This window comes from Engystomops pustulosus, chromosome 8 (assembly GCF_040894005.1).
Source record: "Engystomops pustulosus chromosome 8, aEngPut4.maternal, whole genome shotgun sequence".
Lineage (NCBI taxonomy): Eukaryota > Metazoa > Chordata > Amphibia > Anura > Leptodactylidae > Engystomops > Engystomops pustulosus.
Window position 1 is genome coordinate 1590099 of NC_092418.1, and position 26689 is coordinate 1616787.

The 26689-nt window shown below is 55.0% G+C and overlaps 1 protein-coding gene across 4 annotated transcripts in view; it reads left to right on the forward strand.

Moving 5' to 3' along the window:
* LOC140076237 (uncharacterized) overlaps window positions 1-18371 on the forward strand; it is a 187808-nt gene extending 169437 nt beyond the window's left edge. For 2 of the 4 annotated variants that reach the window (XM_072122754.1, XM_072122757.1), the window contains 13 exons: window positions 1664-1690; window positions 1800-1832; window positions 6735-6761; window positions 7947-7973; window positions 9340-9369; window positions 9672-9728; window positions 11894-11974; window positions 12058-12120; window positions 12578-12628; window positions 13194-13223; window positions 13737-13781; window positions 13857-13910; window positions 18256-18371. In XM_072122754.1, the coding sequence (XP_071978855.1) occupies window positions 1664-1690; window positions 1800-1832; window positions 6735-6761; window positions 7947-7973; window positions 9340-9369; window positions 9672-9728; window positions 11894-11974; window positions 12058-12120; window positions 12578-12628; window positions 13194-13223; window positions 13737-13781; window positions 13857-13910; window positions 18256-18275 (545 nt within the window). In that variant the 3' untranslated portion in view covers window positions 18276-18371. The remainder of the gene's footprint in view (window positions 1-1663; window positions 1691-1799; window positions 1833-6734; window positions 6762-7946; window positions 7974-9339; window positions 9370-9671; window positions 9729-11893; window positions 11975-12057; window positions 12121-12577; window positions 12629-13193; window positions 13224-13736; window positions 13782-13856; window positions 13911-18255) is intronic. The other 2 variants (XM_072122755.1, XM_072122756.1) reach the window with 2 other exon arrangements.
* The last annotated feature ends 8318 nt before the right edge of the window (window positions 18372-26689 follow it).

Sequence of the window (26689 nt, forward strand, 5' to 3'; positions counted from 1 at the left end):
AGACAGAAGTGTGATCACTGCTCCAGACCAAAGGATCCACATTGTAATGGGTGTAACACTGCACCAGGTGTGCAATCTCTTAGAGAAGGGTGCGGAGCAGTCAGGGGAGTCTCTACATGGAGGCACCGAGGCTGGAGGGCGTGAGGGCCGCACATGAGTGACAAGGGGTTACTGGATGTACCTTCCATGCCGGCAGGGAGAAGCCACCGGTGCACAGAGAGGGTCAGGTGTATAGCCAGAGCCTCCGGTGTATAGCCAGAGCCTCCGGTGTATAGCCAGAGCCTCCAGTGTATAGCCAGAGTTCAGTGTATAGCCAGAGCCTCCAGTGTATAGCCAGAGCCTCCGGTGTATAGCCAGAGCCTCTGGTGTATAGCCAGAGCCTCCAGTGTATAGCCAGAGCCTCCGGTGTATAGCCAGAGCCTCCGGTGTATAGCCAGAGCCCTCGGTGTATAGTTAGAGCCCTCGGTGTATAGCTAGAGCCCTCGTTGTATAGCCAGAGCCTCCGGTGTATAGCCAGAGCCTCCGGTGTATAGCCAGAGCCTCCAGTGTATAGCCAGAGCCTCCAGTGTATAGCCAGGGCCTCCAGTGTATAGCCGGGGCCTCCAGTGTATAGCCGGGGCCTCCAGTGTATAGCCAGAGCCTCCAGTGTATAGCCAGAGCTATACAGGACTCTAATTCCTGGAGTGGAGACAGAAGTGTGATCACTGCTCCAGACCAAAGGATCCACATTGTAATGGGTGTAACACTGCACCAGGTGTGCAATCTCTTAGAGAAGGGTGCGGAGCAGTCAGGGGAGTCTCTACATGGAGGCACCGAGGCTGGAGGGCGTGAGGGCCGCACATGAGTGACAAGGGGTTACTGGATGTACCTTCCATGCCGGCAGGGAGAAGCCACCGGTGCACAGAGAGGGTCAGGTGTATAGCCAGAGCCTCCGGTGTATAGCCAGAGCCTCCGGTGTATAGCCAGAGCCTCCAGTGTATAGCCAGAGCCTCCAGTGTATAGCCAGAGCCTCCAGTGTATAGCCAGAGCCTCCAGTGTATAGCCAGAGCCTCCAGTGTATAGCCAGAGCCTCCAGTGTATAGCCAGAGCCTCCGGTGTATAGCCAGAGCCTCCGGTGTATAGCCAGAGCCTCCGGTGTATAGCCAGAGCCTTCGGTGTATAGTTAGAGCCCTCGGTGTATAGTTAGAGCCCTCGGTGTATAGCCAGAGCCTCCGGTGTATAGCCAGAGCCTCCGGTGTATAGCCAGAGCCTCCGGTGTATAGCCAGAGCCTCCAGTGTATAGCCAGAGCCTCCAGTGTATAGCCGGGGCCTCCAGTGTATAGCCGGGGCCTCCAGTGTATAGCCAGGGCCTCCAGTGTATAGCCAGAGCCTCCAGTGTATAGCCAGAGCCTACAATGTATAGCCAGAGCCTCCAGTGTATAGCCAGAGCCTCCATTGTATAGCCAGAGCCTCCAGTGTATAGCCAGAGCCTCCATTGTATAGCCAGAGCCACCAGTGTATAGCCAGAGCCGGACAGGCAAGGATTGTGATTGATGATGTGTGTGATACTGGGGTTTCCTGGAATAAATGCAGTTTTATCCTGAATCCGGCCGTCCATGAAGAGCTTTGTCATTGCCGACCCCCACGTTTGAGCTGAACCCCTACAATATGTTCTGTTTCTTAGGTGGAATTGGAAAACCTTCCAAAGCAGGTAAGTTCCTCTCACCTGGGACCTATAGTTATAATGTGTCAGCGATAGCACTCAACGATTGCCCCAGTTATGGGTCTGGGTTCACACAGATTGTCTTCTCTCTATGCAGCTGCTGGATACCCCAACAGCTTCCCCCCCCAAGGTATGGTATGGGATAATGAGGGGATATAGTGACTGGTGTATAGTGACCGGTGTATAGTGACCGCTGTATAGTGACCGGTGTATAGTGAATGGTGTATAGTGACCGGTGCATAGTGACCGGTGTATAGTGACCGGTGTATAGTGACTGGTGTATAGTGACTGGTGTATAGTGACTGGTGTATAGTGACTGGTGTATAGTGACCGGTGTATAGTGACCGGTGTATAGTGACCGGTGTATAGTGACCGGTGTATAGTGACTGGTGTATAGTGACTGGTGTATAGTGTCTGGTGTATAGTGACTGGTGTATAGTGTCTGGTGTATAGTGACCGGTGTATAGTGACTGGTGTATAGTGACTGGTGTATACTGACTGGTGTATACTGACTGGTGTATAGTGACTGGTGTATAGTGATTGGTGAATAGTGACCGGTGTATAGTGACTGGTGTATAGTGACTGGTGTATAGTGACTGGTATATAGTGACTGGTGGATAGTGACTGGTGTATAGTGACTGGTGTATAGTGACTGGTGTATAGTGACTGGTATATAGTGACTGGTGTATACTGACTGGTATATAGTGACTGGTGTATAGTGACTGGTGTATACTGACTGGTATATAGTGACTGGTGTATAGTGACTGGTGTATACTGACTGGTATATAATTGGTATGGGAAGTATTCAGACTCCATTATATTTTTCACTATTTGTTTAAATGCAGCGAACTGGTAAGAGCAAAAAAGTTTTCCTTTTCCTCAATAATGTGCCCTCTGCCCCCCAGTAATGTGCCCTCTGCCCTCCAGTAATGTGCCCTCTGCCCCCAAGTAATGTGCCCTCTGCCCCCCCAGTAATGTGCCCTCTGCCCCCCAGTAATGTGCCCTCTTCCCCCCAGTAATGTGCCCTCTTCCCCCCAGTAATGTGCCCTCTGCCCCCCAGTAATGTGCCCTCTTCCCCCCAGTAATGTGCCCTCTGCCCCCCAGTAATGTGCCCTCTGCCCCCCAGTAATGTGCCCTCTGCCCCCCCAGTAATGTGCCCTCTACCCCCCCAGTAATGTGCCCTCTGCCCCCCAGTAATGTGCCCTCTGCCTCCCAGTAATGTGCGCTCTGCCCCCCAGTAATGTGCGCTATGCCCCCCCAGTAATGTGCCCTCTGCCCACCCGGTAATGTGCCCTCTGTTCCCCCAGTAATGTGCCCTCTGCTCCCTCAGTAATGTGCCCTCTGCCCCCCAAGTAATGTGCCCTCTGCCCCCCCAGTAATGTGCCCTCTGCCCCCCCAGTAATGTGCCCTCTGCCCCCCCCCAGTAGTGTGCTCTCTGCCCCCCCAGTAATGTGCCCTCTGCCCCCCAGTAATGTGCTCTCTGCTCCCCAGTAATGTGCTCTCTGCCCCCCAGTAATGTGCCCTCTGACCCCCAGTAATGTGCCCTCTGCCCCCCAGTAATGTGCCCTCTGCCCCCCAGTAATGTGCCCTCTGCCAACCCAGTAATGTGCCCTCTGCCACCCCAGTAATGTGCCCTCTACCCCCCCAGTAATGTGCCCTCTGCCCCCCAGTAATGTGCGCTCTGCCCCCCAGTAATGTGCGCTATGCCCCCCCCAGTAATGTGCGCTATGCCCCCCCAGTAATGTGCCCTCTGCCCCCCCAGTAATGTGCCCTCTGCTCCCCCCCAGTAATGTGCACTCTGCCCCCCAGTAATGTGCCCTCTGCCCCCCAGTAATGTGCCCTCTGCCCCTGCAGTAATGTTCCCTCCGCCCCCCCAGTAATGTGCGCTCTGTCCCCCCAGTAATGTGCCCATGGCCCCCCCTCCCTGGTAATGTACCCTCAGCCTTCCCAGTAATGTGCACTCTGCTCCCCTAGTAATGTGCCCTCTGCCCCCCCCCCCAGTTATGTGCTCTCTGCTCCACCCAGTAATGTGCCCTCTGCCCCACAGTAATGTGCCCTCTGCCCCCCAGTAATGTGCATTCTGCTCCCCCTCCCAGTAATGTGCCATCTGCCCCCCCAGTAATGGGCCCTCTGCCCCCACAGTAATGTGCCCTCTTCCCCCCAGTAATTTGCCCTCTGCCCCCCCCCAGTAATGTGCCCTCTGCCCCCGCAGAAATGTGCCCTCCGCCCCCCAGTAATGTGCGCTCTGTCACCCCAGTAATGTGCCCTCGGCCCCCCCTCCCCGGTAATGTGCCCTCAGCCTTCCCAGTAATGTGCACTCTGCTCCCCTAGTAATGTACCCTCTGCCCCACCCAGTAATGTGCCCTCTGCCCCCCCCCCAGTAATGTGCCCTCTGCCCCCCAGTAATGTGCACTCTGCTCCCCCTCCCAGTAATGTGCCCTCTGCCCCCCAGTAATGTGCCCCCGGCCCCCCTCCCCGGTAATGTGCCCTCAGCCTTCCCAGTAATGTGCACTCTGCTCCCCTAGTAATGTACCCCCTGCCCCCCCCCAGTAATGTGCCCTCTGCCCCCCAGTAATGTGCACTCTGCTCCCACTCCCAGTAATGTGCCCTCTGCCCCCCAGTAATGTGCCCTCTGCCCCCCAGTAATGTGCCCTCTGCCCCCCCTAGTAATGTACCCTCTGCCTCCCCAGTAATGTGCCCTCTGCCCCCCAGTAATGTGCCCTCGGCCCTCCCGGTAATGTACCCTCTGCCCCCCCAGTAATGAGCCCTTGCCCCCCCCCCCGGTAATGTGCTCTCTTCCCCCCAGTAATGTGCCCTTTGCCCCCCAGTAATGTGCCCTTTGCCCCACAGTAATGTGCCCTCTGCTCCCCAGTAATGCACCCTCTGCCCCCCAGTAATGTGCCCTCTGCCCCCCAGTAATGTGCCCTCTGCCCCCCCAGTAATGTGCCCTCTGCTCCCTTAGTAATGTGCCCTTTGCCCCCCAAGTATTGTGCCCTCTGCCCCCCCAGTAATGTGCCCTCTGCTCCCACAGTAATGTGCCCTCTGCCCCCTAGTAATGTGCCCTCTGCCCCCCCAGTAATTGTCCCTCTGCCCCCCACAGTAATGTGCCCTCTGCCCCCCAGTAATGTGCCCTTTGCCTCCCAGTAATGTGCCCTCTGTTTTCACCCAGTAATGTGCCCTCTGCAACCCCAGTAATGTGCCATCTGCCCCCCAGTAATGTGCCCTCTGCCCCCCAGTAATGTGCAACCGCCCCCCCCAGTAATGTGCCCTCTGCCCCCCCAGTAATATGCATTATGCTCCCCCAGTAATGTGCCCTCTGCCCCCCATTAATGTGCCCTCTGCCCCCCAGTAATGTGCACCCTGCTCCCCCTCCCAGTAATGTGCCCTCTGCCCCCCCCAGTAATGTGCCCTCTTCCCCCCCAGTAATGTGCCCTCTGCCCCCCCCAGTAATGTGCCCTCTTCCCCCCCAGTAATGTGCCCTCTGTCCCCCAGTTATGTGCCCTCTGCACCCCCAGTAATGTGCCCTCTGTTCCCCCCAGTAATGTGCCCTCTGCTCCCCCCAGTAATGTGCCCTCTGTTCCCCCCAGTAATGTGCCCTCTGCCCCCCCAGTAATGTGCCCTCTGTCCCCCAGTAATGTGCCCTCTGCACCCCCAGTAATGTGCCCTCTGCACCCCCAGTAATGTGCCCTCTGCCCCCCCAGTAATGTGCCCTCTGCTCCCCCCAGTAATGTGCCCTCTGCTCCCCCCAGTAATGTGCCCTGTGGCCCCCCAAGTATTGTGCACTCTGCTCCCCTCAGTAATGTGCCCTCTGCCCTCCCCAGTAATGTGCACTCTGCCCCCCAGTAATGGGCCCTCTGCCCCCACAGTAATGTGCCCTCTTCCTCCCAGTAATGTGCCCTCTCCCCCCACCAGTAATGTGCCCTCTGCCCCCCAGTAATGTGCCCTCTGCCCCCCCAGTAATGTGCCCTCCGCCCCCCAGTAATGTGCCCTCCACCCCCCCCCCCCCCGGTAATGTGCCCTCTGCCTCCCCAGTAATGTGCACTCTGCTCCCCTAGTAATGTACCCTCTGCCCCCCCCCCCCCAGTAATGTGCCCTTGCCCCCCCCCAGTAATGTGCTCTCTGCCCCTAGCAATGTGCCCTCTGCCTCTTCAGTAATGTGCACTCTGCCCCCCCCAGTAATGGGCCCTCTGCCCCCACAGTAATGTGCCCTCTTCCCCCCAGTAATGTGCCATCTGCCCCCCCCCAGTAATGTGCCCTCTGCCCCCCCCAGTAAGGTGCCCTCTGCCTCCCCAGTAATGTGCCCTCCGCCCCCCAGTAATGTGCGCTCTGCCCCCCGAGTAATGTGCCCCCTGCCCCCAGTAATGTGCCCTCTGCCTCCCCAGTAATGTGCACTCTGCTCCCCTAATAATGTACCCTCTGCCCCCCCAGTAATGTGCCCCCCCCACTAGTGTGCCCTCTGCCTCCCCAGTAAGGTGCCCTCTGCCTCCCCAGTTATGTGCCCTCTGCCTCCCCAGTTATGTGCCCTCTGCCTCCCCAGTTATTTGCAGTGATGGGCTACTCCCCGTCTCCCTCTCCTGCATCTCTCGAGCTCTTAAACTTCTTCCATGTAAGGATTATGGATACCCCTGTGCTCTTAGGAACCTTGAGCCACAATTCTGTCTCTGAGCTCCTTGGGCAGTTACTTAGACCTCATGATTCTCATGTGTGGCCTTTCCTAATCCAGTCCAATCAGTTTAAACACAGCTGGAGTAAAACCTTCTCAAGGAGGATCAGAAGGAAATGGATAGCATGTGAGTTACATATGAGAGTCACAGCAAAGGGGCGGAATACTTATCACCTGGGGAGGTTTCAGGTTTTCTTGTTTAATAATTTCGCAAAAATACCTACATTTCTTTTTTTTTCTGTCAAGATGGGGGCAGAGCGCGCAAGTGAAAAATGTAAAGGGGTCTGAATACTTTCCGTACCCCCTGTATAGTGACCGTTATATATACGACTGTGACTGGTATTAACCTCCATCATCTGTTTTCTGCAGGTCTGGGATCCAAGCCATCAAAATCAGGTATAATCATGTTATAAATACTACTGCCCCCCCCCCCGGATCACCCCCAGTGTCTGTCATCCTCCCCGCCTCCGCTGTATCACCCCCAGTGTCTGTCATCCTCCCCGCCCCCGCTGTATCACCCCCAGTGTCTGTCTTCCTCCCCGCCCCCGCTGTATCACCCCCAGTGTCTGTCATCCTCCCCGCCCCCGCTGTATCACCCCCAGAGTCTGTCATCCTCCCTGCCCCCGCTGTATCACCCCCAGTGTCTGTCATTCTCCAAGCCCCCGCTGTATCACCCCCAGTGTCTGTTATCCTCCCCGCCACCGCTGTATAACCCCTAGTGTCCGTCATCCTCCCCGCCCCTGCTGTATCACCCCCAGTGTCCGTCATCCTCCCCGCCCCCGCAGTATCACTCCCAGTGTCTGTCATCCTCCCCGCCCCTGCTGTATCACCCCCAGTGTCTAACATCCTCCCTGCCCCCGCTGTATCACCCCCAGTGTCTGTCATCCTCCCCGCCCCCGCTGTATCACCCCCAGAGTCTGTCATCCTCCCTGCCCCCGCTGTATCACCCCCAGTGTCTGTCATTCTCCCCACCCCCGCTGTATCACCCCCAGTGTCTGTCATCCTCCCCGCCCCTGCTGTATCACCCCCAGTGTCTGTTATCCTCCCCGCCACCGCTGTATAACCCCTAGTGTCCGTCATCCTCCCCACCCCTGCTGTATCACCCCCAGTGTCCGTCATCCTCCCCGCCCCCGCAGTATCACTCCCAGTGTCTGTCATCCTCCCCGCCCCTGCTGTATCACCCCCAGTGTCTAACATCCTCCCTGCCCGCGCTGTATCACCCCCAGTGTCTGTCATCCTCCCCGGCCCCGCTGTATCACCCCCAGTGTCTGTCATCCTCCCCGGCCCCGCTGTATCACCCCCAGTGTCTGTTATCCTCCCCGCCCCCGCTGTATCACCCCCAGTGTCTGTCATCCTCCCCGCCCCCGCTGTATCACCCCCAGTGTCTGTCATCCTCCCCGCCCCCGCTGTATCACCCCTAGTGTCTAACATCCTCCCTGCCCCCGCTGTTTCACCCCCAGACTCTAACATCCTCCCTGCCCCCGCTGTATCACCCCAGTGTCTGTCATCATCTCCCTGCCCCCGCTGTTATAGCTCCTATGTATCTCACCTCCTCATGACCTCTGATCTCTGCCCCTCCAGGTCTATATCAGCAGCCTTATCCTAACGGTAAGTTACACTCCATCCATGGCTTGTGACCCCTGCACATAGTACACAGGACACTGCACATAGTACACAGGACACTGCACATAGTACACCCTGCACATAGTACACAGGACACCCTGCACATAGTACACAGGACACTGGACATAGTACACAGGACCCCTGCACATAGTACACACTGCACATAGTACACAGGACACTGCACATAGCACACAGGACACTGCACATAGTACACCCTGCACATAGTACACAGGACACTGCACATAGTACACAGGACACTGCACATAGTACACAGGACCCCTGCACATAGTACACACTGCACATAGTACACAGGACCCTGCACATTGTACACAGGACACTACACATAGTACACCCTGCACATAGTACACAGGACACTGCACATAGTACACAGGACATTAAACATAGTACACAGGACCCTACACATAGTACACAAAACCCTGCACATAGTACACAGGACACAATGCACATAGTACACAGGACACACTGCACATAGTACACAGGACCCTGCACATAGTACACAGGACACTGCACATAGTACACACTGCACATAGCACACCCCCTGCACATAGTACACACTGCACATAGTACACCCTGCACATAGTACACAGGACACCCTTCACATAGTACACAGGACACCCTGCACATAGTACACAAGACATTGCACATAGTACACAGGACACTGCACATAGTACACAGGACACTGCACATAGTACACCCTGCACATAGTACACAGGACACCCTGCACATAGTACACAGGACCCTGCACATAGTACACAGGACCCTGCACATAGTACACAAGACACTGCACATAGTACACAGGACCCTGCACATAGTACACACTCTGCACATAGTACACACTCTGCACATAGTACACACTGCACATAGTACACAGGACCCTGCACATAGTACACACTGCACATAGTACACAGGACCCTGCACATAGTACACACTGCACATAGTACACAGGACCCTGCACATAGTACACACTCTGCACATAGTACACACTGCACATAGTACACAGGACCCTGCACATAGTACACACTGCACATAGTACACAGGACCCTGCACATAGTACACACTGCACATAGTACACAGGACTCTGCACATAGTACACACTGCACATAGTACACACTGCACATAGTACACAGGGCCCTGCACATAGTACACAGGGCCCTGCACATAGTGCACAGGGCCCTGCACATAGTACACAGGACACTGCACATAGTACACACTGCACATAGTACACAGGACACTGCACATAGTACACAGGACACTGCACATAGTACACACTCTGCACATAGTACACAGGACTCTGTTCTTAGTAAATGTACCGCATTGTCTTTCATTTTAGGTTTGTCCAATTTCCAAGGCAATGGTAAAGGTCAGTGCTGTTTCCATTGTCTGTATGAATGAAACCCAAGAGCGCAGCTATTATATCAGTGCTGGAGCATTATAAGGGTGTAAGTGGTGCGCTCCTGTATGTAAGTGTCAGCAAGCAGAGGGACATGTGGTCACAGTGCAAGGAGAACCAGAGAGACCCAGTCACAGGGCCCCAGAAAGGTCCTAGTGGAATAAGGGGTTTTAGAAAACAGAAGGTTCTAATGCCCTTCACCCCCCCCCCCCCCCCCCCCCCCCCCCCCCCGGGCAGATTATAATGTGTCATCTCTATTTGCCCCTCTGCAGGGATAAAGTCTCCATTAAGTGCTTACCAAGGCCCTGCAGGAGAGAACTCGAAGCCAGGTAAGTGTCTCTTCCTCCTATTTCCTGTGTCCTTTCCTCTTCCTCCTATTTCCTGTGTCCTTTCCTCTTCTTCCTCCTCTTTCCGTGTCCTTTTTTCTCTCCGTCTATTTCCTCTTCCCGTGTCTGTACCCCGCCTTCTGGTTTTCCCGTCCTCTGTTTCCTCTACCTGTGTCTGTACCCCGCCTTCTGGTTTTCCCGTCCTCTGTTTCCTCTTCCCATGTCTGTTCCCCGCCTTCTGTTTTTTTCCATCCTCTGTTTCCTCTTCCTGTGTCTGTACCCTGCCTTCTGGTTTTCCCGTCCTCTGTTTCCTCTTCCCATGTCTGTACCCCGCCTTCTGGTTTTCCCTCCCTCTGTTTCCTCTTCCTGTGTCTGTACCCAGCCTTCTGGTTTTCCCTCCCTCTGTTTCCTCTTCCTGTGCTGTACCCCACCTTCTGGTTTTCCCGTCCTCTGTTTCCTCTTCCCATGTCTGTACCCTGCCTTCTGGTTTTCCCGTCCTCTGTTTCCTCTTCCCGTGTCTGTACCTCGCCTTCTGGTTTTTCCGTCCTCTGTTTCCTCTTCCCGTGTCTGTACCTCGCCTTCTGGTTTTCCCTCCCTCTGTTTCCTCTTCCTGTGTCTGTACCCCGCCTTCTGGTTTTCCCTCCCTCTGTTTCCTCTTCCTGTGTCTGTACCCCGCCTTCTGGTTTTCCCTCCCTCTGTTTCCTCTTCCTGTGTCTGTACCCCACCTTCTGGTTTTCCCGTCCTCTGTTTCCTCTTCCCATGTCTGTTCCCTGCCTTCTGGTTTTGCCTCCTTTGCTTTCCTCCTTCTGCTCGGCTCCTCTCCTCCTCACAGTCCGGAGTAGCTGGTGGCAGCTTCCTTCCTCCTGCTCGGCTCCTCTCCTCCTCAGTCCGGAGTAGCTGGTGGCATCTTCCTTCCTCCTTCTGCTCGGCTCCTCACAGTCCGGAGTAGCTGGTGGCATCTTCCTTCCTCCTTCTGCTCGGCTCCTCTCCTCCTCAGTCCGGAGTAGCTGGTGGCATCTTCCTTCCTCCTTCTGCTCGGCTCCTCTCCTCCTCAGTCCGGAGTAGCTGGTGGCATCTTCCTTCCTCCTTCTGCTCGGCTCCTCTCCTCTTCAGTCCGGAGTAGCTGGTGGCATCTTCCTTCCGCCTTCTGCTCGGCTCTTCTCCCCCTCAGTCCGGAGTAGCTGGTGGCATCTTCCTTCCTCCTTCTGCTCGGCTCCTCTGCTCCTCACAGTCCAGAGTAGCTGGTGGCATCTTCCTTCCTCCTTCTGCTCGGCTCCTCTGCTCCTCACAGTCCAGAGTAGCTGATGGCATCTTCCTTCCTCCTTCTGCTCGGCTCCTCTCCACTTCACAGTCCAGAGTAGCTGGTGGCATCTTCCTTCCTCCTTCTGCTCGGCTCCTCTCCTCCTCAGTCCGGAGTAGCTGGTGGCATCTTCCTTCCTCCTTCTGCTCGGCTCCTCTCCTCCTCACAGTCCGGAGTAGCTGGTGGCATCTTCCTTCCTCTTTCTGCTCGGCTCCTCTTCTCCTCACAGTCCGGAGTAGCTGGTGGCATCTTCCTTCCTCCTTCTGCTCGGCTCCTCTCCTCCTCACAGTCCGGAGTAGCTGGTGGCATCTTCCTTCCTCCTTCTGCTCGCCTCCTCTCCTCCTCACAGTCTGGAGTAGCTGGTGGCATCTTCCTTCCTCCCTTTGCTCGGCTCCTCTTCTCCTCACAGTCCGGAGTAGCTGTTGGCATCTTCCTTCCTCCTTCTGCTCGGCTCCTCTCCTCCTCACAGTCCGGAGTAGCTGGTGGCATCTTCCTTCCTCTTTCTGCTCGGCTCCTCTTCTCCTCACAGTCCGGAGTAGCTGGTGGCATCTTCCTTCCTCCTTCTGCTCGGCTCCTCTCCTCCTCACAGTCCGGAGTAGCTGGTGGCATCTTCCTTCCTCCTTCTGCTCGCCTCCTCTCCTCCTCACAGTCTGGAGTAGCTGGTGGCATCTTCCTTCCTCCCTTTGCTCGGCTCCTCTTCTCCTCACAGTCCGGAGTAGCTGTTGGCATCTTCCTTCCTCCTTCTGCTCGGCTCCTCTCCTCCTCACAGTCCGGAGTAGCTGGTGGCATCTTCCTTCCTCCTTCTGCTCGGCTCCTCTCCTCCTCACAGTCCGGAGTAGCTGGTGGCATCTTCCTTCCTCCGTTGCAGGTGCCTACGGGAAGCTTCCGTACAGATCTCAGCCGGTGGCTGCGGATTCTCTGGGTTATGACACAAAGTCCTCCAAGTTGGGTGAGGAGACGACTTCTACGGATACAGGAGGTTCTGGTGTCTCCCGGATCTGTATGCGCCTCATGTTCTGTCATTTCCTTTAGCAGGAGTGAAGTCTCCCTACGGATCTCAGGCAGGATATCCCGATCCATCCAGCAGCAAATATGGTGAGATAGCCGGACCCAGGATACAGAAGCCTCCTTGATGCCTCCTCTCTCCATCCATCACATGGTTACATGCTGAAGGAGTCCAGTGGGTGGAGCTACAGATAGAGAGACATTCATATAGACATTCAGAGAAGTGTGTCAGCTTCTGATAGCTCCACCCCCTTGACTCCTCTGGGTTCATAGTTCATAAGCTTTTTCCGGTGATAAGCTATTCCGGTGATATTTTTGTTGTCTCTTAGTCTGTAGACCTCTGGTGGTCTCTGGTGATCTCTGTTGGTCTCTGGTGATCTGTGGTGGTCTCTGGTGATCTCTGGGGGTCTCTGATGGTCTTTGGTGGTCTCTGGTGGTGTCTGGTGGTCTCTGATATCTGGTGGTCTTTGATGGTCTCTGGTGATCTCTGGTCATCTCTGGTGGTCTCGCTCTGGTGGAGGTAATCTCATTGTCTCTTCTCTTGCAGCCGGCCAGGTCCCGTTTTCCTCTCAGCCGGTTTTGCAGAGTGCGGTGGAAGGTAATGTCCCCTCTGGAGTCACCATGTGTCGGACATGTTGGTCTGACATGATTGGTCAGTGCAGGGCAGTGATTGGCTGAGGCCGGGGAGGTCCTGTCTCGGGAAGATTTTATGGACAAGGTCCCCAATGTTCCCTCTCACACATTGGGGCAAATTTACTTACCCCGTCCATTCGCGATCCAGCGGCGCATTCTCTGCGGAGGATTCGGGTCTTTCGGCGATTCACTAAGGCAGTTACTACGACTGATGTCCGCCGAGTCCCGCCGGAGTTCACGATCCTATACTTGGTGCAGGTAAGTGCAAGTCCCGCGACACTTTTTTTTTTTTTTAAATGAGGCGGTTTCTCAGAATCCGTCGGGCTTTCGTTCGGCCATGTCCCCCGATTTCTGTCGCGTGCATGCCGGCGCCGATGCGCCACAATCCGATCGCGTGCTCCAAAATCCCGGGGCAATTCAGGAAAAATCGCGCAAATCGGAAATATTCGGATAACATATTCGGATAATATTCGGAAAACACGAATCGGGCCCTTAATAAATGACCCCCATTGTCTCTTCTGTCTTCACAGATGACGTGACCCCTGCTGCTCCTGTGGAAGGTAAGTGATGCCTGTAGACACTTACATACTGCCCCTTGTCTCGTGCCTGCCCCCCGGTGGTAAATGTATGTACTGCATGGAGCCAACACTCTAATCTGTGCCAACTCCTGTCTGACTGCAGCCACACAGACATGTGTATACATATATATTCCCTCAGGAATGGGGGACACTGCCCACCTGACTATGTCCACCCCGCCCGGCACCCTGAGACAGAAACACTACAGAGGTACAGACAGGCCACCTGATCCATATCAAGACAAGACACACGACTATACTGCACCCTCGAATCACACCAATCCTGCTCCCTCCCCACTAAACTGCTCCCCCGAATCACACCAATCCTGTTCCCTCCCCACTAAACTGCTCCCCCGAATCACACCAATCCTGCTCCCTCCCCACTAAACTGCTCCCCCGAATCACGCCAATTCTGCTCCCTCCCCACTGGACTTCCCCCCTGAGCCCCACTAAGCTGAGCCCCTTAATCACAGCTACCTCCCCTTCCTCTGTATATAGGTGGATACCAGCAGCTGGGAGGAGGACAAGCCCCCTGGACATACGGTAGGTGCTTATGCAGAGGTAGTAAGATAGGGAGGTAAAACAGAGGTCCGAGTAACTATTGTCTCTTACTCCCAGCCCCCGAGGAATCATCTTATGGACAGACGGGATTTTATGGAAATGGATACAGAGGTAAGAGGAGGAGGATGGTGTATGGTGGAGGAGGAGAGGAGGAGGATGGTGTATGGTGGAGGAGGAGAGGAGGAGGATGTGGGGCAGTGTGGGGCAGAGTAGGAGGGTGGTGTATGTGTGGGGCAGAGTAGGAGGGTGGTGTATGTGTGGGGCAGTATGTGTGGGGCACAGTAGGAGGGTGGTGTATGTGTGGGGCAGAGTAGGAGGGTGGTGTATGTGTGGGGCACAGTAGGAGGGTGGTGTATGTGTGGGGCAGAGTAGGAGAGTTGTGTATGCGTGGGGCAGAGTAGGAGGGTGGCATATGTGTGGGGCAGAGTAGGAGGGTGGTGTATGTGTGGGTCAGAGTAGGAGAGTGGTGTATGCGTGTGGCAGAGTAGGAGAATGGTGTATGTGTGGGGCAGAGTAGGAGGGTGGTGTATGCGTGGGGCAGAGTAGGAGGGTGGTGTATGTGTGGGGCAGTATGTGTGGGCAGATTAGGAGGGTGGTGTATGTGTGGGGCAGAGTAGGAGGGTGGTGTATGTGTGGGGCAGAGTAGGAGGGTGGTGTATGTGTGGGGCAGAGTAGGAGGGTGGTGTATGTGTGGGGCAGAGTAGGAGGGTGGTGTATGCGTGGGGAAGAGTAGGAGGGTGGTGTATGTGTTGGGCAGTATGTGTGGGGCAGAGTAGGAGGGTGGTGTATGTGTGGGGCAGAGTAGGAGGGTGGTGTATGTGTGGGGCAGAGTAGGAGGGTGGTGTATGTGTGGGGCAGAGTAGGAGAGTTGTGTATGCGTGGGGCAGAGTAGGAGAATGGTGTATGCGTGGGGCAGAGTAGGAGGGTGGTGTATGTGTGGGGCAGAGTAGGAGGGTGGCATATGTGTGGGGCAGAGTAGGAGGGTGGTGTATGTGTGGGTCAGAGTAGGAGAGTGGTGTATGCGTGTGGCAGAGTAGGAGAATGGTGTATGTGTGGGGCAGAGTAGGAGGGTGGTGTATGCGTGGGGCAGAGTAGGAGGGTGGTGTATGTGTGGGGCAGTATGTGTGGGGCAGAGTAGGAGGGTGGTGTATGCGTGGGGCAGAGTAGGAGGGTGGTGTATGTGTGGGGCAGTATGTGTGGGCAGAGTAGGAGGGTGGTGTATGTGTGGGGCAGAGTAGGAGGGTGGTGTATGTGTGGGGCAGAGTAGGAGGGTGGTGTATGTGTGGGGCAGAGTAGGAGGGTGGTGTATGCGTGGGGAAGAGTAGGAGGGTGGTGTATGTGTTGGGCAGTATGTGTGGGGCAGAGTAGGAGGGTGGTGTATGTGTGGGGCAGAGTAGGAGGGTGGTGTATGTGTGTGGCAGAGTAGGAGGGTGTTGTATGTGTGGGGCAGAGTAGGAGGGTGGTGTACGTGTGGGGCAGAGTAGGAGGGTGGTGTACGTGTGGGGAAGAGTAGGAGGGTTGTGCATGTGTGGGGCACAGTAGGAGGGTGGTGTACGTGTGGGGCACAGTAGGAGGGTGGTGTATGTGTGGGGCAGAGTAGGAGGGTGGTGTACGTGTGGGGCAGAGTAGGAGGGTGGTGTATGTGTGGGGCAGAGTAGGAGGGTGGTGTACGTGTGGGGCAGAGTAGGAGGGTGGTGTATGTGTGGGGCAGAGTAGGATGGTGGTGTATGTGTGGGGCACAGTAGGAGGGTGGTGTACGTGTGGGGCAGAGTAGGAGGTTGGTGTACGTGTGGGGCAGAGTAGGAGGGTGGTGTATGTGTGGGGCAGTATGTGTGGGGCAGAGTAGGAGGATGGTGTATGTGTGGGGCATAGTAGAAGGCTGGTGTATGCGTGGGGCAGAGTAGGAGGGTGGTGTATGTGTGGGGCAGAGGAGGAGGGTGGTGTATGTGTGGGGCAGAGGAGGAGGGTGGCGTTTGTGTGGGGCAGAGTAGGAGGGTGGTGTATGTGTGGGGCAGAGCGGGTTGGTGTTGTACGTGTGGGGCACAGTAGGAGGGTGGTGTATGTGTGGGGAAGAGTAGGAGGGTGGTGTATGTGTGGGGCAGAGGAGAAGGGTGTTGTATGTGTGGGGCAGAGTAGGAGAGTTGTGTATGCGTGGGGCAGAGAAGGAGAATGGTGTATGTGTGGTGCACAGTAGGAGTGTGGTGTATGTGTGGGGCAGAGTAGAAGGGTGGTGTACATGTGGGGCAGTATGTTTGGGACAGAGTAGGAGGGTGGTGTATGCGTGGGGCAGAGGAGGAGGGTGGTGTATGCGTGGGGCAGAGTAGGAGGGTGGTGTATGTGTGGGGCATTATGTGTGGGGCAGAGTAGGAGGGTGGTGTATGTGTGGGGCAGAGTAGGAGGGTGGTGTATGTGTGGGGCAGAGTAGGGGGGTGGTGTATGTGTGGGGCAGAGTAGGATGGTGGTGTATGTGTGGGGCACAGTAGGAGGGTAGTGTACGTGTGGGGCAGAGTAGGAGGGTGGTGTATGTGTGGGGCAGTATGTGTGGGGCAGAGTAGGAGGATGGTGTATGTGTGGGGCATAGTAGAAGGGTGTTGTATGCGTGGGGCAGAGTAGGAGGGTGGTGTACGTGTGGGGCAGAGGAGGAGGGTGGTGTATGTGTGGGGCAGAGTAGGAGGGTGGTGTATGTGTGGGGCAGAGTAGGAGGGTGGTGTATGTGTGGGGCAGAGGAGGAGGGTGGTGTATGCGTGGGGCAGAGGAGGAGGGTGGTGTATGTGTGGGGCATTATGTGTGGGGCAGAGTAGGAGGGTGGTGTATGTGTGGGGCAGAGGAGGAGGATGGCATATGTGTGGGGCAGAGTAGGAGGGTGGTGTATGTGTGGGGCAGAGGAGGAGGGTGGTGTATGCGTGGGGGAGAGTAGGAGGGTGGTGTATGTGTGGGGCATTATGTGTGGGGCAGAGTAGGAGGGTGGTGTATGTGTGGGGCAGAGTAGGTGGGTGGTGTATGTGTGGGGCAGAGTAGGAGGGTGGTGTACGTGTGGGGCAGAGTAGGAGGGTGGTGTACGTGTGGGGCACAGTAGGAGTGTGGTGTATGTGTGGGGCAGAGTAGGAGGGTGGTGTATGTGTGGGGCAGAGTAGGAGGGTGGTGTATGTGTGGGGCAGAGTAGGATGGTGGTGTATGTGTGGGGCAGAGTAGGAGGGTGGTGTATGTGTGGGGCAGAGTAGGAGGGTGGTGTATGTGTGGGGCAGAGTAGGAGGGTGGTGTATGTGTGGGGCAGTATGTGTGGGGCAGAGTAGGAGGATGGTGTATGTGTGGGGCATAGTAGAAGGGTGGTTTATGCGTGGGGCAGAGTAGGAGGGTGGTGTACGTGTGGGGCAGAGGAGGAGGGTGGTGTATGTGTGGGGCAGAGTAGGAGGGTGGTGTATGTGTTGGGCAGAGGAGAAGGGTGGCGTATGTGTGGGGCAGAGTAGGAGGGTGGTGTATGTGTGGGGCAGAGCGGGTTGGTGTTTTACGTGTGGAGCACAGTAGGAGGGTGGTGTATGTGTGGGTAAGAGTAGGAGGGTGGTGTATGTGTGGAGCAGAGTATGAGGGTGTTGTATGTGTGGGGCAGAGTAGCAGAGTTGTGTATGCGTGGGGCAGAGAAGGAGAATGGTGTATGTGTGCGGCACAGTAGGAGGGTGGTGTATGTGTGGGGCAGAGTAGGAGGGTGGTGTATACGTGGGGCAGAGTAGGAGGGTGGTGTATGTGTGGGGCAGAGTAGGAGGGTGGTTTATGTGTGGTGCAGTATGTGTGGGGCAGAGTAGGAGGGTGGTGTATGTGTGGGGCAGAGTAGGATGTTGGTGCATGTGTGGGGCAGAGTAGGAGGGTGGTGTATGTGTGGGGCAGAGTAGGAGGGTGGTGTACGTGTGGGGCAGAGTAGGAGTGTGGTGTAATGTGTGGGGCACAGTAGGAGTGTGGTGTATGTGTGGGGCAGAGTAGGAGGGTGGTGTACGTGTGGGGCAGAGTAGGAGGGTGGTGTATGTGTGGGGCAGAGTAGGATGGTGGTGTATGTGTGGGGCACAGTAGGAGGGTGGTGTATGTGTGGGGCAGTGTAGGAGGATGGTGTATGTGTGGGGCAGAGTAGGAGGGTGGTGTACGTGTGGGGCAGAGTAGGAGGGTGGCGTATGTGTGGGGCACAGTAGGAGGGTGGTGTACGTGTGGGGTAGAGTAGGAGGGTGGTGTATGTGTGGGGCATAGTAGGAGGATGGTGTATGTGTGGGGCAGAGTAGGAGGATGGTGTATGTGTGGGGCAGTATGTGTGGGGCAGTAAGGAGGGTGGTGTATGTGTGGGGCAGAGTAGGAGGGTGGTGTATGTATGGGGCAGTATATGTGGGGCAGTATGGAGGTCAGAGGAGCTTCTCGGGTTTGAGGCTCTTGGATGTCTCCTGGTGGTTCCTGACTCTCGGCTCCTCTCTCGTAGGCTGCTCCGGGAAATGCTGAGGTGTGGATGTGCGGCCGCCGTGCGATCTCCTCGGCTCGTTGTTGTTGTACATATTTGGGGTTCGGGGAGTCTAATAAATCCTGAAATATTCTGGACTCGGCTGATATTGTGATGTTTCTGTGGATGACGACAATGTTCTTGAGGCCCCACAGTCCATGAAGGACTTTCGGCACCTCTGAGGAGGTCACTGTGACACCAGAGACTTAAATCTCAACAACCCAAGAGGTGTCCACTCTACTAGGGAAACTGCCCCAGGATAGCCCCCTCTGCTGTACACTATGGGTAATACCCCAGGATAGCCCCCTCTGCTGTACACTATGGGTAATACCCCAGGATAGCCCCCTCTGCTGTACACTGTGAGTAATACCCCAGGAAAGCCCCCACTGCTGTACACTATGGGTAATACCCCAGGATAGCCCCCTCTGCTGTACACTATGGGTAATACCTCAGAATAGCCCCCTCTGCTGTACACTATGGGTAACACCCCAGGATAGCCCCCTCTGCTGTACACTATGGGTAATACCCCAGGATAGCCCCCTCTGCTGTACACTATGGGTAATACCCCAGGATAGCCCCCTCTGCTGTACACTATGGGTAATGCCCCAGGATAGCCCCCTCTGCTGTACACTATGGGTAATACCCCAGGATAGCCCCCTCTGCTGTACACTATGGGTAATACCTCAGGATAGCCCCCTCTGCTGTACACTATGGGTAATACCCCGGGATAGCCCCCTCTGCTGTACAATATGGGTAATACCTCAGGATAGCCCCCTCTACTGTACACTATAGGTAATACCTCAGGATAGCCCCCTCTGCTGTACACTATGGGTAACACCCCAGGATAGCCCCCTCTGCTGTACACTATGAGTAATACCCCAGGATAGCCCCCTCTGCTGTACACTATGGGTAACACCCCAGGATAGACCCCACTGCTGTACACTATGGGTAATGCCCCAGGATAGCCGCCTCTGCTGTACACTATGGGTAATACCCCAGGATAGCCCCCCTTGCTGTACACTATGGGTAATACCCCAGGATAGCCCCCTCTGCTGTACACTATGAGTAATACCCCAGGAAAGCCCCGACTGCTGTACACTATGGGTAACACCCCAGGATAGCCCCCTTTGCTGTACACTATGGGTAATACCCCAGTATAGCCCCCTCTGCTGTACACTATGGGTAATAACCTAGGATAGCCCCTCTGCTGTACACTATGGGTAATACCCCAGGATAGCCCCCTCTCCTGTACACTATGGGTAATACCCCAGGATATCCCCCTCTGCTGTACACTATGGGTAATACCCCAGGATTGTCCCCTCTCCTGTACACTATGGGTAATACCCCAGGATAGCCCCCTCTGCTGTACACTATGGGTAATACCCCAGGATAGCCCCCTCTGCTGTACACTATGGGTAATACCCCAGGATAGCCCCCTCTGCTGTACACTATGGGTAATAACCTAGGATAGCCCCTCTGCTGTACACTATGAGTAATAACCTAGGATAGCCCCTCTGCTGTACACTATGGGTAATAACCTAGGATAGCCCCTCTGCTGTACACTATGGGTAACACCCCAGGATAGCCCCCTCTGCTGTACACTATGGGTAATACCCCAGGATAGCCCCCTCTGCTGAACACTATGGGTAATACCTCAGGATAGCCCCCTCTGCTGTACACTATGGGTAATACCCCAGGATAGCCCTGTCTGCTGTACACTATGGGTAACACCCCAGGATAGCCCCCTCTGCTGTACACTATGGGTAATACCCCAGGATAGCCCCCTCTGCTGTACACAATGGGTAACACCCCATGATAGCCCCCTCTGCTATACACTATGGGTAATACCCCAGGATAGCCCCCACTGCTGTACACTATAGGTAATACCCCAGGATAGCCGCCTCTGCTGTACACTATGGGTAATACCCCAGGATAGCCCCCTCTGCTGTACACTATGAGTAATACCCCAGGAAAGCCCCCACTGCTGTACACTATGGGTAATACCCCAGGATAGCCCCCTCTGCTGAACACTATGGGTAATACCTCAGGATAGCCCCCTCTGCTGTACACTATGGGTAATACCCCAGGATAGCCCCGTCTGCTGTACACTATGGGTAACACCCCAGGATAGCCCCCTCTGCTGTACACTATGGGTAATACCCCAGGATAGCCCCCTCTGCTGTACACAATGGGTAACACCCCATGATAGCCCCCTCTGCTATACACTATGGGTAATACCCCAGGATAGCCCCCACTGCTGTACACTATAGGTAATACCCCAGGATAGCCGCCTCTGCTGTACACTATGGGTAATACCCCAGGATAGCCCCCTCTGCTGTACACTATGAGTAATACCCCAGGAAAGCCCCCACTGCTGTACACTATGGGTAATACCCCAGGATAGCCCCCTCTGCTGTACACTAGGGGTAATACCCCAGGATAGCCCCCTCTGCTGTACACTATGGGTAACACCCCAGGATAGCCCCCACTGCTGTACATTATGGGTAATACCCCAGGATAGCCCCCTCTGCTGTACACTATGGGTAATAACCTAGGATAGCCCCTCTGCTGTACACTATGGGTAATACCCCAGGATAGCCTCTTCTGCTGTACACTATGGGTAATACCTCAGGATAGCCCCCTCTGCTGTACACTATGGGTAACACCCCAGGATAGCCCCCTCTGCTGTACACTATGGGTAATACCCCAGGATAGCCCCCTCTGCTGTACACTATGGGTAACACCCCAGGATAGCCCCCACTGCTGTACACTATAGGTAATACCCCAGGATAGCCGCCTCTGCTGTACACTATGGGTAATACCCCAGGATAGCCCCCTCTGCTGTACACTATGGGTAATACCCCAGGATAGCCCCCTCTGCTGTACACTATGGGTAACACCCCAGGATAGCCCCCAATGCTGTACACTATGGGTAATACCTCAGGATAGCCCCCTCTGCTGTACACTATGGGTAACACCACAGGATAGCCCCCTCTGCTGTACACTATGGGTAATGCCCCAGGATAGCCGCCTCTGCTGTACACTATGGGTAATACCCCAGGATAGCCCCCTCTGCTGTACACTATGGGTAATACCCCAGGATAGCCCCCTCTGCTGTACACTATGGGTAATACCCCAGGATAGCCCCCTCTGCTGTACACTATGGGTAATACCCCAGGATAGCCCCCTCTGCTGTACGTTATGGGTAATACCCCAGGATAGCCCCCTCTGCTGTACACTATGGGTAATACCCCAGGATAGCCCCCTCTGCTGTACAATATGGGTAATACCTCAGGATAGCCCCCTCTACTGTACACTATAGGTAATACCTCAGGATAGCCCCCTCTGCTGTACACTATGGGTAACACCCCAGGATAGCCCCCTCTGCTGTACACTATGAGTAATACCCCAGGATAGCCCCCTCTGCTGTACACTATGGGTAATACCCCAGGATAGCCTACTCTGCTTTACACTATGGGTAATACCTCAGGATAGCCCCCTCTGCTGTACACTATGAGTAATACCCAAGGAAAGCCCCCACTGCTGTACACTATGGGTAATACCCCAGGATAGCCCCCTCTGCTGTACACTAAGGGTAATACCCCAGGATAGCCCCCTCTGCTGTACACTATGGGTAATAACCTAGGATAGCCCCTCTGCTGTACACTATGGGTAATAACCTAGGATAGCCCCCTCTGCTGTACACTATGGGTAATACCCCAGGATAGCCCCCTCTGCTGTACACTATGGGTAATGCCCCAAGATAGCCCCCTCTGCTGTACACTATGTGTAATAACCTAGGATAGCCCCTCTGCTGTACACTATGGGTAATACCCCAGGATAGCCCCCACTGCTTTACACTATGGGTAATACCCCAGGATAGCCCCCTCTGCTGTAAACTATGGGTAATAACCTAGGATAGCCCCTCTGCTGTACACTATGGGTAATACCCCAGGATAGCCTCTTCTGCTGTACAATATGGGTAACACCCCAGGATAGCCCCCTCTGCTGTACACTATGGGTAATAACCTAGGATAGCCCCTCTGCTGTACACTATGGGTAATACCCCAGGATAGCCTCTTCTGCTTTAAACTATGGGTAACACCCCAGGATAGCCCCCTCTGCTGTACACTATGGGTAATACCCCAGGATAGCCCCCTCTGCTGTACACCATGGGTAACACCCCAGGATAGCCCCCTCTGCTGTACACTATGGGTAATACCCCAGGATAGCCCCCTCTGCTGTACACTATGGGTAACACCCCAGGATAGCCCCCACTGCTGTACACTATAGGTAATACCCCAGGATAGCCGCCTCTGCTGTACACTATGGGTAATACCCCAGGATAGCCCCCTCTGCTGTACACTATGGGTAATACCCCAGGATAGCCCCCTCTGCTGTACACTATGGGTAACACCCCAGGACAGCCCCCTCTGCTGTACACTATGGGTAATACCCCAGGATAGCCCCCTCTGCTGTACACTATGGGTAATACCCCAGGATAGTCCCCTCTGCTGTACACTATGGGTAATACCCCAGGATAGCCTCCTCTGCTGTACACTATGGGTAATACCCCAGGATAGCCCCCTCTGCTGTACACTATGAGTAATACCCCAGGATAGCCCCCTCTGCTGTACACTATGGGTAACACCCCAGGATAGCCCCCTCTGCTGTACACTATGGGTAATACCCCAGGATAGCCCCCTCTGCTGTACACTATGGGTAATGCCCCAGGATAGCCCTCTCTGCTGTACACTATGGGTAATACCCCAGGATAGCCCCCTCTGCTGTACACTATGGGTAATGCCCCAGGATAGCCCTCTCTGCTGTACACTATGGGTAATACCCCAGGATAGCCCCCTCTGCTGTACACTATGGGTAATGCCCCAGGATAGCCCCCTCTGCTGTACACTATGGGTAACACCCCAGGATAGCCCTCTCTGCTGTACACTATAAGTAATACCCCAGGATAGCCCCCTCTGCTGTACACTATGGGTAATACCCCAGGATAGCCCCCTCTGCTGTACACTATAGGTAATACCCAAGGATAGTCCCCTCTGCTGTACACTATGGGTAATACCCCAGGATAGCCCCCTCTGCTGTACACTATGGGTAATACCCCAGGATAGCCCCCTCTGCTGTTCACAATGTTTAATACCCCAGGATAGCCCTCTCTGCTGTACACTATGGGTAATAACATAGGATAGCCCCCTCTGCTGTACACTATGGGTAATACCCCAGGATAGCCCCCTCTGCTGTACACTATGGGTAACACCCCAGGATAGCCCCCCTCTGCTGTACACTATGGGTAATACCCCAGGATAGCCCCCTCCGCTGTACACTATGGGAAATACCCCAGGATAGCCCCCTCCGCTGTACACCATGGGTAATACCCCAGGATAGCCTCCTCTGCTGTACACAATGGGTAATACCCCAGGATAGCCCCCTCTGCTGTACACTATGGGTAAAACCCCAGGATAGCCCCCTCTGCTATACACTATGGGTAATACCCCAGGATAGCCCCCTCTGCTGTACACTATGGGTAACACCCCAGGATAGCCCCCTCTGCTGTACACTATGGGTAACACCCCAGAATAGCCCCCTCTGCTGTACACTATGGGTAATACCCCAGGATAGCCCCCTCTGCTGTACACTATGGGTAATACCCCAGGATAGCCCCCTCTGCTGTACACTATGGGTAATACCCCAGGATAGCCCCCTCTGCTGTACACTATGGGTAACACCCAAGGATAGCCCCCTCTGCTGTACACAATGGGTAATACCCCAGGATAGCCCCCTCTGCTGTACACTATGGGTAATACCCCAGGATAGCCCCCTCTGCTGTACACTATGGGTAACACCCCAGGATAGCCCCCTCTGCTGTACACTATGGGTAACACCCCAGGATAGCCCCCTCTGCTGTACACTATGGGTAATACCCCAGGATAGCCCCCTCTGCTGTACACTATGGGTAATTCCCCAGGATAGCCCCCTCTGCTGTACACTATGGGTAACACCCCAGGATAGCCCCCTCTGCTGTACACTATGGGTAATACCCCAGGATAGCACCCTCTGCTGTACACTATGGGTAACACCCCAGGATAGCCCCCTCTGCTGTACACTATGGGTAATACCCCAGGATAGCCCCCTCTGCTGTACACTATGGGTAATACCCCAGGATAGCCCCCTCTGCTGTACACTATGGGTAATACCCCAGGATAGCCCCCTCTGCTGTACACTATGGGTAATACCCCAGGATAGCCCCCTCTGCTGTACACTATGGGTAATACCCCAGGATAGCCCCCTCTGCTGTACACTATGGGTAATACCCCAGGATAGCCCCCTCTGCTGTACACTATGGGTAATACCCCAGGATAGCCCCCTCTGCTGTACACTATGGGTAATACCCCAGGATAGCCCCCTCTGCTGTACACTATGGGTAATACCCCAGGATAGCCTCCTCTGCTGTACACAATGGGTAAAACCCCAGGATAGCCCCCTCTGCTGTACACTATGGGTAATACCCCAGGATAGCCCCCTCTCCTGTACACTATGGGTAACACCCCAGGATAGCCCCCTCTGCTGTACACTATGGGTAATAACCTAGGATAGCCCCCTCTGCTGTACACTATGGGTAACACCCCAGGATAGCCCCCTCTGCTGTACACTATGGGTAATACCCCAGGATAGCCCACTCTGCTGTACACTATGGGTAACACCCCAGGATAGCCCCCTCTGCTGTACACTATGGGTAATACCCCAGGATAGCCCCTCTGCTGTACACTATGGGTAACACCCCAGGATAGCCCCCTCTGCTGTACACTATGGGTAATACCCCAGGATAGCCCCTCTGCTGTACACTATGGGTAACACCCCAGGATAGCCCCCTCTGCTGTACACTATGGGTAATACCCCAGGATAGCCCCCTCTGCTGTACACTATGGGTAATACCCCAGGATAGCCCCCTCTGCTGTAAACTATGGGTAACACCCCAGGATAGCCCCCTCTGCTGTACACTTTGGGTAATACCCCAGGATAGCCCCCTCTGCTGTACACTATGGGTAATACCTCAGGATAGCCCCCTCTGCTGTACACTATGGGTAATACCCCAGGATAGCCCCCTCTGCTGTACACTATGGGTAACACCCCAGGATAGCCCCCTCTGCTGTACACTATGGGTAATACCCCAGGATAGCCCCCTCTGCTGTACACTATGGGTAACAGCCCAGGATAGCCCCCTCTGCTGTACACTATGGGTAATACCCCAGGATAGCCCCCTCTGCTGTACACTATAGGTAATACCCCAGGATAGCCCCCTCTGCTGTACACTATAGGTAATACCCCAGGATAGCCCCCTCTGCTGTACACTATGGGTAATACCCCAGGACAGCCCCCTCTGCTGTACACAATGGGTAATACCCCAGGATAGCCCCCTCTGCTGTACACTATGGGTAATACCCCAGGATAGCCCCCTCTGCTGTACACTATGGGTAATACCCCAAGATAGCCCCCTCTGCTGTACACAATGGGTAATACCCCAGGATAGCCTCCTCTGCTGTACACAATGGGTAATACCCCAGGATAGCCTCCTCTGCTGTACACTATGGGTAATACCCCAGGACAGCCCCCTCTGCTGTACACTATGGGTAATACCCCAGGATAGCCCCCTCTGCTGTACACTATGGGTAATACCCCAGGATAGCACCCTCTGCTGTACACTATGGGTAATACCCCAGGATAGCCCCCTCTGCTGTACACTATGGGTAATACCCCAGGATAGCCCCCTCTGCCGTACACTATGGGTAATACCTCAGGATAGCCCCCTCTGCTGTACACTATGGGTAATACCCCAGGATAGTCCCCTCTGCTGTACACTATGGGTAATACCCCAGGATAGCCCCCTCTGCTGTACACAATGGGTAATACCCCAGGATAGCCCCCTCTGCTGTACACTATGGGTAATACCTCAGGATAGCCCCCTCTACTGTACACTATGGGTAATACCCCAGGATAGTCCCCTCTGCTGTACACTATGGGTAATACCCCAGGATAGCCCCCTCTGCTGTACACTATGGGTAATACCCCAGGATAGCCCCCTCTGCTGTACACTATGGGTAATACCTCAGGATAGCCCCCTCTGCTGTACACTATGGGTAATACCTCAGGATAGCCCCCTCTGCTGTACACTATGGGTAATACCCCAGGATAGTCCCCTCTGCTGTACACTATGGGTAATACCCCAGGATAGCCCCCTCTACTGTACACTATGGGTAATACCCCAGGATAGCCCCCTCTACTGTACACTATGGTTAATACCCCAGGATAGCCCCCTCTGCTGTACACTATGGGTAATACCCCAGGATAGCCTACTCTGCTTTACACTATGGGTAATACCTCAGGATAGCCCCCTCTGCTG